Genomic DNA, 14205 nt, shown 5'->3' on the forward strand with positions numbered 1-14205 from the left:
CATATATGTATATAGTGCTATAGGATTGGATTATAGTGAATGGTAGAAAGCTAATTGCTTTAGCTAGTTTTCATGTCTGTCATAGACAGTTAGTTAATGTGTCTCATGTAAAGGACGAACTTGTATGCACATAAGAGATATTTGTGTAGGAATTAAAAATAACAAGCTAATACGCCAAATTAAGGAGTAAGGGGGAACGTGGGATATTTTTTTTATTTTAGTACGATGTTGCCGATATTGCCGTTTAAAATATACGTTTTTACTCTTGCCTTTTTCAACACAATAATGGAGATACCTGGTAATATTAACATAATAAAAATTAGGAATAAGATTCTAATAACATTATCAATAGGACAATTAGCAACATTCACCCTGGCACCTGATTTTGTACCTGGGACGGATTTCATTACAAGATTTCTTTTACAGGACGAAAGAATTATGGACATTATTGTAAAGGATTTGGTTGATCAAAATGTCGACCAGTCCGCCTATGGTCTGGGTCGCTGTGGTTGGGCAAACAAATGCATTTCTGATGTCGTGTACATTCCTAGGTTACCACAACTATCTCCAGTCTTAATAGAAGTCCAATGTAAGATGGATGAGGCTTTTACAAGAAGACTAATTAATTATTCCTTGCAATTGAAACAAGAATATGGACAATTACCAAAGGTGCTCGTAATATCTATCCAAAATATTGCAACAAAAGTCAAATCAACACTTAAAATTTCTGAAAATGATTTCATGTATACAATGACTTGTGACTTTTGGGCAGAAAGTTGTCATATAATTTCAGCTGAATCAATTGAACCTCATCTAAACAACATCCCCTTGAACAAGTTGGTTGCTTTAAGTCACTTTCTTACCCAGCAAAAACGAAACATATTATCTGTCCGTAAAAAAAATGATCCAACAATACAGCTTCTATATCAAATATCTAAAGATAAATTTGAGAACGAGTGTCATATCGAAGAAGAAAAACTAATTGTTATTAACGACCTATGTTTCAAAGCAAAAACTCAGTTTGAAAAAATTGTAAAATGTTTACAAAATGGAGAATCTACAGAAAAAGCATTAAAATACGCTGAAGATGGTCAAATTTACTTCTATCATCAAGAAAATAAATTTAAAAAAGATCGTGAAATAACGCCAATCGAAGATACACCAAACATCAGCAATTTGCTGACAGTTGATTACCACAATGATATAATAGCAGCGGATGATGCGACGTTCATTGAAGAGTTTCAAAAAAAGAAAATAGGAAGGATGAGCTGGGAACGTTGTTTCAAGGAAGGAAGAAACAAAGAATTTTTTCTTAGCTACAGTAATTGGAAAACTTTAAAATCATCATACCACGGCAAAAGCAAAAAACTAAGCAAAAGAAAAATAATTGAAATTGAACAATAGTTTAATAAAATTTACTTATCTTATCGTTTTATGTTATATTTATTATTTGCCCAAATTAACAAAATATTTAACAATTGGGTCATCGCTGTATAGACTGTTTTCTGTGTCGACTATACAATAAGCTAATGCAATAAATTCTTGCATTGGATATTCATTGACAAAACCAGCAATAGATTCTTTACATAATACATAACAATTATCTGACCAAAAACTACAATTTGCTTCCATCATAAAAGAATTGTTTTCCACCTTGAATTTAGATTTGATCTCTTCATCTGAAAATCCTCCAGTCAAAAAAATAAGTACATATGGTGAGATTTTGTATTCCTCATGTAGTGATAAACAATACTTGATTAAATCTTCCATGAAATCAGCATTGATTGTATTTTCAGCTATAACAATGACTGGTGGCAGATCTTTAGAGCATTGGACCTTCGGAAATAATACAACAACAGACGCTGGCTTGTTAGCCCAATGGCAGCGGCTTGCTCTATACAAAGATTTTGAAGCCTGTAAACCTTTATTTTTTATAGTTTCTTAATAATATAATAAATGAATATGAAAGATTTTGCGTACACACCTAGCAAAGATTTTAAAATGAGATCATGAATTTTTTCTTTGTCTAATAAGTTATCGCTGAATGTCACCGATTGAGCAGAAATCCTATTTTCTACAAAGAAGATGTAAATCTGAGTGGACATGTAATTCTTTTCATCATCTATTCACCATTTCCGTCGTCCATTATGAGCTCGAAAATAATAAAAAAAGTATAGTCAACTTAGTTACTTCCCACCCCCAAATATATTTCAAGGAAATGGTTTTGCGGCACCAACATTGGTCCAAATAATTTAAGCGGTCATTATATTCAGTTAAAGCAACAAGTTTTTCGTGTCGCGTTAGTTCTTCTATATAACTTTTTTTTTTGACTTTGCCAAATAACAAAAAAACATAAATACTGTATGCTTTTTATATTTACTCAGAAAGCCCTGACATGGTTGCCGAACCTACCTCAAAAGTAAGCCTTGTTAAGCATGTTTCCATACAACAAAAAAAGCGCCCACATACCCCCTTACTCCTTAATTTGGCGTATTAGCTTGTTATTTTTAATTCCTACACAAATATCTCTTATGTGCATACAAGTTCGTCCTTTACATGAGACACATTAACTAACTGTCTATGACAGACATGAAAACTAGCTAAAGCAATTAGCTTTCTACCATTCACTATAATCCAATCCTATAGCACTATATACATATATGAAACATTTCGCAAGACAAATAAAAAACATGCAAAATGCCCACCTCCCTAAAATCATGTGCTTCGTTACACATTAAAGAATAGCGCACGAAAAGAGTATGATGTTTCAAAATAGTGCCCACTTGGATTACTCAAATTTAAACCGGCAAACGGCAATAACGACAATATCGTATATTCTAAACGGTAATAACGGTAATATCGTATGTTCAAAACGGCAATATCGTATGTTCTAAACGGCAATATCGTATGTTCTAAACGGCAATATCGTATGTTCTAAACGGCAATAACGACAATAACGGCAATAACGGCAATAACGGCAATAACGGCAATAACGGTAATAACGGTAATAACGGTAATGGTTAATATTGCAAATAACCCGTCGGAGTTTGAAATTTCGAATTTCCTTTTTTGGAAATTGCCCAAAAGCCGGTACTCCTCTTGTTTATTCTCTAAAATATCTGAGAAAATTATGCGCGGTTGTCTGCGTGGTTAAGTATCACGCTGGCAACGTGGAGACGCAGGTTCGAATCCTGATCGACTCTTTTTATTTTTTATTTTTTTGAGGTGCGCTTAGCGTCGAAATTATATTTTCATATGTTATATGTTTATTTTAATGGTTTTTACCCGTTGTTTTGGTTCAATATTGTTCATTATAGGTATATATAAATTCATTATTATTAAACTATCTGTTTTTTTCATTTATAATGCATTTAAATGCCAATTAAAACAACTTAAAGCTTTTGAATAATAATGATATATTTTAATATAAGTTATAGAGTAATTTAGTTTATTTAGTTTTATATTACTGTTTGATTTATAATAAAGGTTCAAAACTTCTGAAAATCTAGTAACAGCTATAAACTGGCTTTATTTTTTATTCTAAATTGAATATATAAATAAAAATTATAATATCTATTGGCCTTCCCATGATTGTATGATTTGTAACTTAATTGAATAAAATAAATAATCGTAATAGATCATACAGCACACTTCAATAATAACTCTGTCTGTATATATATTAAATATATACTCTTGTATGGAAAAAACAACTAATATAAGCCCTACATGTAAAAATATATTTTTGATTAAACATTTTTAAAAAAATAACTTTAAAAATCAAACAGGGGAAATACAACTAGGCACATTAATTGAATTTACTCAAAGTACGTGAATTAGTAAGAATATTAGATTAAATTTACAAAAGATATGTATATACCTGTAATGATTTTTGAAATTATAATAATTAAATAATTATTCTAGTTCTATAATTATATTATCAAATACAAATTGTTATATTTTTATCTTATCTTATTATTACTCATCATCTTACAAAAGTTTTAAATATGCTTAACTTATTAACCTTTATTTTGTGTAATTCAGTTTAATACACTTTTCTAACTTATGTTTACCTTGCTAGAATTTATTAATAGGTTTTAATGTGCTTTATCTATCTCATTTTTTTTGTTTTATTTTATTAATTATATTTTATCTCTATTTTATTATATTTTACTAGTAAAATACAAACCGTCTTTCACTAATAAACTTAGACAAGCAGAATTCTCGCTTACACAGGCAAAGCTAACTTTTTTTACACACTTGGCACACCTCCCCAAATATTATCATAACATTTCAAACGTCATATAAATATAATAAAATTAAGAACCGTAGAACCCGACAGAATAAGCAATCAATACAAAAAACCAAAAAGAGAAGAAAAAAAAATAATAAAATTACCTAAAACTGTTAAATAAAAACAACTCCCCACATTTATATAGGCATTTATGAAAAAAAACTAATATATTAAGGGGACAAAAAATTGAGGCAAAAAGGATTCGAACTTGCTCCAGCAGATTGAGAACGCGATTACTAGCCACTTATACATTTTAACATTTATTATTTTTTAGTCTTCCGCCATATAACATACAAATGTGGTGTGCGTAGTCAATTTCCAAAAAAGGAAATTGGAAAATTGAAACTCCGACGGGGTTATTTGCAATAGCATCCTTGGTTAGGTTCTCCAAGTTATGAGGATCAACTTCCTCATCCCAATCCATTGCTTCATTCCCGCTCTTATCAAAAACATTTCCTTGACCATCTTCGAAAATAATTTTTGCTTTTATTGAGTACATATTACCGATCTGATATTTGCCTTCAAAGAAATAATAGCTTATGAAAAAGGTATCAAAAAAATAATGCAATTTGAGCTGTAAAATACGCAGTTTGAGAAATCACAAGTACGCAATTTGAAGAAGTGTGCACTGTAATAAATTAATTGTGTACATTAAGTACTATGACTGCAGCTGAGGGAATTGAAAAAGAATATTAATAAATATTGTCAGCAGAAGAACTCGGACAAAGAAAATATTGTCGAGATTGTCGTTTGGTTATTTGAGTCTTATTTGGTTTTTATATTTGAGTTTAGTTAATCAGTTTTTATTTTATTATTTCACACCTAAGCACCGCAGACGTATCAGTTTTGATAGGTTATTTTTGGTGTCTTATCAGTTCGCCGCAATATTTTTTTCCACTGCGAAAAGTTGGCGTACGATGTATAAAAGTACTATACGTCGTCCACCACCATTTAAGCAGCGATTTTTTTAATTGTTTATTTCTACTAATTTTTAACATAAATTTTCCAAATAAAAAAATTAGCTAATAGAATTTCTAAAATATAATATTTTGCTGGATTTAAAAGTACTTTTAATTTTTCATTGTATTTTTTTCCCTTAAGGTAAAGTTTACACATGCATTATTTTTTTCAGCCATATATATAAAAATAAAAAAAAAAAATATTATTCATATTTGCGAGTTGAGAGAAAAAAAGTAATTACACTATTTGTGAAATTAGAGAGAAGAAAAAAAAGAAATCACACTATTTGCATTGCGAAATTAGAGAAAAAAGAAAGAGTAATTACATTATTCACATTGTGGAATGAGAGAAAAAAGTAAATATTTTTTTTTTGATATCTATAAAGAAGGGTTTTCGCACATTGAATTATATTTATTTTTTTTATTTTTTATTTTTATTTTTTATTTTTTATTTTTATTTTTTATTTTTTATTTTTTATTTTTTATTTTTTATTTTTTATTTTTTATTTTTTATTTTTTATTTTTTAATTTTTATATCTTATATCTTATATCTTATTTCTTATTTTCTATTTCTTATTTCTTATTTCTTATTTCTTATTTCTTATTTCTTATTTTTTTTTTATTTTAGATGATTCAAAAAGAAAGAAGGCCTCAACCTGCATGCGTATGAGATCAACAACATGGAAGTATGGAGCAATGAATTTGAAGATCCTTCAGCAATGTCGATTGTTCCCGTCATGCGCATTCACTCTCCTGTTGGCATTAAACTTGATCACCTTCAAAGTATCAAGGTTATTATAAATTTACCGAGACATTTAATCAATTAGTTTATTCATTTTCATTTTCATTTTCATTTTCATTGAATTAAATTAAATATATTATCTGTTGCAAAAAATCGTTATGTCAGTCTTTCAAATGTTCTTTTTTTTTCTTTTCTTTTTTCTTTCTTTCTTTCTTTCTTTCTTTTTTTTTTTTTGAGATGATGTTAGAAGATAGAAATTAGTGTGATATCTATATACAAATATATAAAGTCTTTTGTTTTTGCTGATGTAGATATTTATGATCGATTAATGCATTCTCAAAGGTAAATTATAAAAAAGATAAAAATATTATAATTATAGGCGTCTTCACTTTTGGCCCAAGCAGGAAAGGTATCCAAAAGATTGCACCCTCGTAACGACGATTCTTGTGGGTGTAGACTTGTCCACATTCTTGGAGAGAGTGTCCAGTTTATCGAACAGTTGGTTCAACTTTAAAGGTATTCAAAAAAATATTCATTACAGTTAGTTTTTTTTTATTAGTTTGTATTTTAACTTACGTACCTTTTCACTTCTCCGATGTGGACGTAGACTTTTCCAAGTCCTCAACGAGCCCTGAAAATGAATGTCATACTCATCGTCAGTCATATAAGGTGCCTTGATCATTCGGAGACATTCATTATAAGGCATGCCCAATTCTTCAGCAATCCTGGCTCCTTCTTTGCTGAACTTTGCCAATCTTCTTTTGTGCTTCTATAGAATATAAGGAGAAAGAAGTTAAATTTACTTTATCTTGTATTAAATTTTATGCTAAGTATATACTTACTCTATTTTTTCTGCTTCTAATTATTTCCTTTTTTTTAAGAGCTTCTAGTTGCTCCTGTGTGTTGATTTCGGCACGCGAATGCTTCCTTTTTTCCGTATCATACACACTTCTGATACGTGCCGAAATCTCTTTCCGTGCTCTTTCCCCAGAATTGTTGTTGTCTCTAACCTGAGCAAAGATGAAATCGAAGATCTGCTCGTTATGACCTCCATCTTTTAACGTAGATCTGGGATCAAATTTACGTCCACTTTACTCGTAAGCATCGTGAATCTTGTCCTATTGATTGAATTGAATAACAGGTATTATACATTTTATTTAATAATGATTGTCATTGTAATTACATAATAATAATACTTACGGTCATATCGGGATTTCTGCTGATCTTTCTCTGATTATACATATTTTGGCTTGTTAAGTTGCTAATCTCTTCCTCCAACTGAGAGATTCTTTGGCTTTGGGAAGCAACTTGCTCTTCAAGCTGGTTCATTCTATTGCTACCACCAGTAGATGCTGTTTGTCTGGAAGGATGCAAACGAGCAGTGGAAGCAGTATTAAGGACAATAGGAGGATATTGTGAACGAGACATATTAAAAAGGGATTTTGCTGGTAAAAAGATTGATTGAATAAAATAAAAAGTAAGTAATTGAAGAATAACTTATTTGTTGGTAAAGATATTTATATGTTAGCCGTCTAGCATTATCCATTACTTCCAGAAAATTTCCTTTTTCGGACTAAATTAAAAGAAACTACTATATTTCTACGTCATTGTCGTTTCCTTTTTTTCTTTTCATTTACCGTTTTTCATTTATCTTTTTCTTTTCTTCTATCATTTTTTTTCTTTACTTTAGATTAATATTTATTTACTTACAATTACAGTGAACGCAGCATTAAATTGCAGGTTTCTTAAAAATCAAATTGCAGTTTTTTTGTGAAATTAAATTGCGGTAAAGCGAAAAGGATTTATGTGATTATAAGGGTTCTTTATTTCTACACTTTTCAAGTTGATCACAAGAGTGTTGTATGAAAGCTTTCACATGTTGAATAGGAACATTGTTGCATGCATCTGCAATTCTTGTCTTGAGATCTTCATCATCAGAAAATGTGCCCCTCTTGTCCTTGTTCTTTACAACACACCAAAATTGCTCAATTGGGTTAAGCTCAGGTGAATATGGGGGAAGATATATGCTTCTATAACCTCTTGAAGTGATCAATTCGTCAATATCACTATGTGTATGAATAGGCACATTGTTCATAACAATATAAAAGCCGTTCATACAAGGGGTTTTATCCATTTCATTTAGAGTTTTTCGAATAAAAGTTAAATAATGGCCGGTTGTGGTGTCTTTTGATTTTTTGCAATCCAAATAGCAACACTCAAAAAAAAAAAGCTATTTAATAATACAGAATGTACTGATTACTGGAATAAAAAATTGATTGAACAGCACAAAGATGGCGTAAGGACAAATGAAACAAAGCGTGGAGTTGCATCGTACAGTAGAATGACCACTCGCGGAATGAGAAAAAAACCCAAGGCAGAAATTGTAAGTGATGAATGTCAAGTTGTACACAAAATTTTGAGAAGTGTACATTATAGGAAATTATTGAAGCAGACCCAATAGCTACAAAGATAAAAAATCATGCTCATGCAATTTATAAAGGCAAAATATACAACAACTTGCCTGTCGATGCCCAAACAGCAATCTGGTATATTTTGCTTTGTCATTTTAAATTAGAACTTCTACTAATACATTTGATTTAGTCTTGGATTCAATTCCACGCTCGATTTAAGTAACAACAGTGAAACATCAAACAATCAGCGACATCTGTTCAATGAAGATGAATGGGAAAAAATTAAAAATGACTACGACGCCAAAGTCAAATTCGAGGATATCCCTGAGAGCATAATGACGGAGCTGAAAGAGATTGAACATCTTGCTGAAGGCAGTCTTACAAAAGCCTATCAAGAATGTTTGATGAAGCAAGCAAAATATGCCTTTACTAAAGAAGAGACATATTTTAAAATATACGCTCATGTTACTTCTGTCATGAAACTTCACCCTGAATATTTGGAGGCCTAACCTCAACATACAACTGAAGCAAACACTTGTATACAAATCTGGAGCCCTATTATAGACTCCATTTTCGAGCACCCAACCCTAAAAATTATGTGGGGTGATTCTGTTAATGGCCAATCTTCGATAGCAAAGAAGGCAAATCAAGAATCAAAAAAAAAGTGCATTGGGGACAAGATCGACTTCCGCGTTTGTTGCAAAGACCGAAACAAGTTAGTTGATTTGCTAAATGGAGAAATCGCCAGAGATCAGACTAATAGCAAAAAATATTTCGATGATCATGCCAAATTGTGCAGAGAGAGTAAAATAATTTCTGATCAATTTTACTCCTCCCCACACATCAAAAATAAAGAAAAAAAGGCACTCAAAGTTCGTGGTATACAACTTTGTGGTATCGAAGGAGAAATAACAGAGACACGTTTGGTCGAAGAGGGCCTATATACCTTTTCTGTACTAGGTTCCTTACGTCTTCCAACTTCCGAAGACCATTTATATCGTCTTAGGACGTTGATAAAACGTCTTTTTGAGATAAAAAGGGGTTGTTTGGCATTGGCCAGAACCTACAGAAAAATGAAAGAAGCGAGGAAAGATTTTGAAAAAAAACATGGCTAAAAATAGAAATGCAAGGCGCTCACCAGATAGCAACTCTGATGTTGAAGACCACGATACTATATTTAAATCTGCCAAGTATATAGGCTGGGTCAGAGGCAGCTGGTTTCCATCTAGTCGAAGCAACAGCCAAGTTTATGATGGCTCTTTACCTGCCTTTCTTCTGTCCCCCCCTCCTCGTCTAGACAACTAATCGTCTTTTTCTACCGCTTTTTTTTTTTTTTTTTTTTTTGTTTAGTCGTTCACATCCAATATATGTTTTTATTCTTATGCTTATTCTTTTATCAACTGTCATATTCATTGATATTTCCTCTTTTCATAAAACTTTAAACTTCTTAAGAGAGATTCTTCAGTGCAGTCTATGTAGGCCAATCTCTTAAGATAAAGATGGTTGATTGCTTGTAAGACGAAGGGTTCTCAATTATATAAGGCTGACGAATAGGATGTATCTAAGAAAATAGAATATCCTTTATTAGATTTTTAAAGATTTACCTCCATTAGTATTATTTAAAGACTACGCTAGCTATACCTGACTGCCTTTTTTATTTGTAGTAGAAGGAATGCTGGACATCTTTGCGATGAGGAGTAAGCCCTAATTATATTGATGCGTACATTGTAACTTGGAACGGAAGTATTGCAGTTTGAGTAAACCAGATTTTTCTATCATACTGAATAAAATTTTTGAGTGATGATACCCCCATCAATCAATGTTTGTCGAATCAAGTATATTACACTTAACTTATCTTTTTATTTTATACAGAAGCATGTATGAGAAACTTAAACTGCCAAAGTATCAAGCTTTCATGCTTGTAGCTTTTCCAGTGGGGGGGACAAGAAGTCGATAGTAAATGAGCTATCATCGCAATCAATGAAATAGTGGTAATATTAAAGAAGTAAACACTACAATATGATATTAACTAATGCGTTATTTGTTTACAAATAGTATTTCTATGCTTAACTATATAAGCCCTCCTTTTTTTAGCGTTTGATGTACTAGGACCAAGACTTAATGCGCGTCAAACAATACTTCAAAGTTGCATTAATCGTAACTTTATTACATTTTTTCAGGTGGTCCAGCACACTAGCGCTTGAAGTTCAATATCTGTGATCAACGGACAAAAATCCTTTTCATTTAAGGAAACACGATACGACACCCTTTCATTTCAAAACACATAACTTATGGTCAACGTTAACAGTAGCTATACCATCACCTGTTGGCGGCGGTGTTTTTACTTTCTGGTTTTAATGGAAATTAGTAGGCCTAACAAGACATATTTTGGTGTTGTCCAATACATAAAGCGTAGGCTCAACCTAAACCCTTCATCAGAGTGCTGTAGATGAGAAACCAGTAGGCAATCAGGTAACCAGATAGCATGTCTGTCATGAGCTGACTTACAATATCATGTTTCATGACTAAACATGCGGATCATAAATTTATTTAAGAAATTCTATCCTAAATCTCTCTTGATCCGCTCCATCAAATAATATTAAAAACTTTTAACACTTCATTATCAACAATGTATCTTATTCGGTCGTAACTAACACTTTTCTGATTCACATCTTATCCTCAGACCTCTTTAACAATTCTTATAAATAAATACCTAAATAAAAATGATTGACTTCAGAACTATTGTTCGCTCTCCTTGACTCTTTTTGTCTTAATATTATTTTTTATTTTCTAATATTTTTTATTTGATATTTTAAAAGAAATATTACACAGATAAACAAATGTATATACAAAGGTAAAATAAAATATAACATTTATCTGTTAATTCCAAAAGTATACTTTCTTTGTCTAATATAAGATATATCAATCTTATCTTTTATTCTCTTCTTTTAGGACTTTTTACTTTTTTTTTCAAATAGCTTTTGTCCTTTTTGAAAACCCTTTTTTTCTTTGTTTTCGGTAAGCATTTTATTCTTTTGAATACCAATACTCTTTTTTATTTTTTTATTTACTAACTAATCAACTTTGTTTATTATAGATTGTTTGTTTTCTTCTGTTTAACTGCTGTAATTTAGCTTCCTAGGCCCCTATCATTATTATCTCTGTCTTTTTCTCTTATTTATTTGTATCTATTTACTGCGTAATTGTACTATTTCTTTTTAAAGATGCAAAGGTAAGTGCAATCGTATTTTCTATTATCAATTGTAAGAAATATCCTTTTTTTTACTATTATTTTAAAAACAATTTATTTTTTGTAATCATTCATTTGCTATATATTTCCATTATTATTATTATTATTATTATTACTATTCTAAATGTAAATAAAGTCACATTTTATGTAAACAAACTACATGTTTATTTTTAAATAACATCCAATAAACAAGACAATAATAAAAGCCTAATATGAATTAAATGTATTTTATAAGCCAATAAGTAATAAAGATGAAACGTAAATGAACGTTATTTATTCTGCAAAATACCAATGATGGCTCATGTTTTTCAAAGAAATAGCCAATCAAATGTAAAAAGTTATACGTTGTATGCATAGAGTACTATACATCGTACTCGCGTACGACGTATCGTACACCATATATGCAGTACGTGAGTACGACGTATAGTACTCCATACGTAACAACGGACAAATTTTTTGCAGTGGATCGAGGTACGTCTAAGGAAAGAAGCAAAGCAGAAGATAAAATTCAAGCCCATTACCAATAACAAAAGGTTACGTAAAAACAGGGTCCAAAGTGAAACATGTTAACACGTAAAGACTTCTTTAAGGCTTTAATATTTGTTCAAATCTTATTGGATCACGTTCATACTTTGATAACATTTTACAATATTTTATTTAGTATAAATACAATTATGATTTGAATGAAATAAACATTATCTTTGATCTTGTCTTTTAATTTAACATCTTCTTTAAGTTTTATTTTATTTTGACTTACCGGTTAACCACAGAGAGTTGAATCGGGTTTACACTTACTATTTAAATTGGCATTTACAAAATTTTTATGTAAATTATATTCCCTTTTAGTATTTAGGAAAGTCACGTAACGTGACCAAAAGGATTAATTTATTTGTTATTTAAATTTGTAGTTTCCAAAATGAAAAGTAAAAAAAAAAAAAAAAAAAGGCACTGTCGCCAAACCCTTATTTATTCTAATTAATTTTATTATACATGTCATTTTAACTTTGATTCGAGTTATAAAAAAAAATTAATCAATGAAATTAATAGTTATGCCAAATATAAGCTTGAATATCTCACATTTACTCAAAAATTATCTTTGAATGACAATTTAATAATATAACGTATAATATGGTCTATTTATGTAGGCTATGTATGATAAACGACAACTTTTTTTTTCTTTTTTTTTTACATCAATATATATATATATATATAAAATATATACATATATCTATATATATATATGCAAAAAGGTAACTACAAGTGTTATCGTAAATACATATAAATACGCGTATAGACATATACATGATAATAGATTAACGTCTTGTAGTTGTTATGAATTGATTTAATATTGTTGTTGTGAATACGAAGAAGAAATGACTGTTCTATCATGTATAAGATCAGATTTTTGTTGCTGTATTGGTTCATCTTCATCGTCTATAAAAGTTTTAGACATTCTTCTAGGCATATTCATTTCATATAATGTTTGATGTGGTATATTATTCACGTATTGGTGCTTTGTTATCGGATATAAGTCATCATTTAAATTGTATTCATAAGCGACATCATGAGTCACAGACTGTTGTTGAGTAGGAGTTGTTATTTCTGATGTATTGTGATAGTAATTATCCCGCTGATCTTGATAAGGAGGATAGGATATAAGTTCTGTTTTTGTTGTAGCCATTACAGGTGGTAAAGAGTTCAATCTTTGTGTAGAAGTAAGTATTTCTGGTTTAGTCATAGGAATATCATTCTTAAAGTCATAATATTCATCTTCAATAATTAAACATTTTTTAAAGAGAATTGAATAGGCAGATAATAAAAGCCAGAAAAATCCTATAATAACTATACCAAGCCATTCTCCATTACTTAACCCTATAATCGCAGTCAATATAAATATGATATACACTATAGTATTGTATACTTTACAGCATCGAATCAACATGTTGTCATCATCGTAGTTAGAACAATAAGTAACGTAGCCTTTTGTAGTTGATGAAAATTGTTTTTCTATGTTTCCTGTCCAAGGAATCACTCCTGACTTGAGTGAAATATAGATAATAATAGAAACAAATAATAGCATATTGATTATACTAATCAAACAGTCGTACCAAAGTAATTTTGGAAGAAGAAGCATACAATTTAAGAATAATAATACAGTAGACGACAAAACAGAAGATATTGTTCCAGCATAGTATAAAATATACTGTATATAACTAATTGATTTAATTATCATATACATATTATTATTATTATTATTCTTACAGGTACATAATGTGGCCACCATGATCCAGTTTTATCAGATAATTGATTTAATAATACAAGTTGAGCTTATATATTCATATAAGTATACAGATATTATGTAGTAAATATAGTATATATCTGCACTTACCAACATGGCAACCTAATGTTCCTAAACTAAGCAATAATATGGTAAACTTCAATATATACAAATAAACTATCTTTAATCTCATTAACAAAATAATAATAAAAGATTAAAAAATAAAATAAAATTAATTACATTGTTCCTTTAATAGATCTTTTTTTTTTTTTTT

General features: G+C 30.1%; 7 protein-coding genes and 1 pseudogene across 8 annotated transcripts; 5 read left to right on the forward strand and 3 right to left on the reverse strand.

Annotated features, from left to right (window-relative positions):
- Nucleotides 1–285: 285 nt before the first annotated feature.
- BX663DRAFT_482270 (uncharacterized protein) lies at nt 286–1404 on the forward strand (the record flags this gene model as incomplete). Its single annotated transcript, XM_051524412.1, has 2 exons — nt 286–298; nt 353–1404. 2 exons carry the CDS (start codon nt 286–288, stop codon nt 1402–1404), a joined length of 1065 nt encoding a protein of 354 aa, XP_051388018.1.
- Nucleotides 1405–1446: 42 nt separating this feature from the next.
- BX663DRAFT_482271 (uncharacterized protein) lies at nt 1447–2105 on the reverse strand (the record flags this gene model as incomplete). Its single annotated transcript, XM_051524413.1, has 2 exons — nt 1447–1922; nt 1985–2105. The coding sequence occupies 2 exons, from the start codon at nt 2103–2105 to the stop codon at nt 1447–1449; spliced, it is 597 nt and encodes a 198-aa protein (XP_051388019.1).
- A 1027-nt stretch (nt 2106–3132) lies between these two features.
- On the forward strand, nt 3133–3203 carry BX663DRAFT_t3 (annotated as a pseudogene). Its single transcript has one exon. The product of its transcript is annotated as a tRNA-OTHER (tRNA).
- A 2727-nt stretch (nt 3204–5930) lies between these two features.
- BX663DRAFT_547668 (uncharacterized protein) lies at nt 5931–6338 on the forward strand (the record flags this gene model as incomplete). Its single annotated transcript, XM_051531029.1, has 2 exons — nt 5931–6041; nt 6282–6338. The coding sequence occupies 2 exons, from the start codon at nt 5931–5933 to the stop codon at nt 6336–6338; spliced, it is 168 nt and encodes a 55-aa protein (XP_051388020.1).
- Nucleotides 6339–6862: 524 nt separating this feature from the next.
- BX663DRAFT_492773 (uncharacterized protein) lies at nt 6863–7643 on the reverse strand. The gene is made up of 2 exons (XM_051525261.1): nt 7233–7643; nt 6863–7110 (listed from the first exon to the last, which is right to left on the reverse strand). The coding sequence occupies exons 1-2, from the start codon at nt 7418–7420 to the stop codon at nt 7050–7052; spliced, it is 249 nt and encodes an 82-aa protein (XP_051388021.1). The 5' UTR covers nt 7421–7643; the 3' UTR covers nt 6863–7049.
- A 690-nt stretch (nt 7644–8333) lies between these two features.
- BX663DRAFT_482274 (uncharacterized protein) lies at nt 8334–8912 on the forward strand (the record flags this gene model as incomplete). Its single annotated transcript, XM_051524414.1, has 3 exons — nt 8334–8375; nt 8429–8538; nt 8594–8912. 3 exons carry the CDS (start codon nt 8334–8336, stop codon nt 8910–8912), a joined length of 471 nt encoding a protein of 156 aa, XP_051388022.1.
- On the forward strand, nt 8580–9725 carry BX663DRAFT_492777 (uncharacterized protein). Its single transcript, XM_051525262.1, has one exon. The coding sequence runs from the start codon at nt 9000–9002 to the stop codon at nt 9516–9518; it is 519 nt and encodes a 172-aa protein (XP_051388023.1). The 5' UTR covers nt 8580–8999; the 3' UTR covers nt 9519–9725.
- A 3171-nt stretch (nt 9726–12896) lies between these two features.
- On the reverse strand, nt 12897–14132 carry BX663DRAFT_539408 (uncharacterized protein). The gene is made up of 4 exons (XM_051530717.1): nt 14043–14132; nt 13916–13980; nt 13580–13856; nt 12897–13525 (listed from the first exon to the last, which is right to left on the reverse strand). Exons 1-4 carry the CDS (start codon nt 14122–14124, stop codon nt 12996–12998), a joined length of 954 nt encoding a protein of 317 aa, XP_051388024.1. The 5' UTR covers nt 14125–14132; the 3' UTR covers nt 12897–12995.
- Between the last annotated feature and the right edge of the window lie 73 nt (nt 14133–14205).

This window comes from Cokeromyces recurvatus (assembly GCF_025118155.1).
Source record: "Cokeromyces recurvatus strain NRRL 2243 chromosome Unknown BX663scaffold_1, whole genome shotgun sequence".
In the NCBI taxonomy this organism is placed as follows: domain Eukaryota; kingdom Fungi; phylum Mucoromycota; class Mucoromycetes; order Mucorales; family Mucoraceae; genus Cokeromyces; species Cokeromyces recurvatus.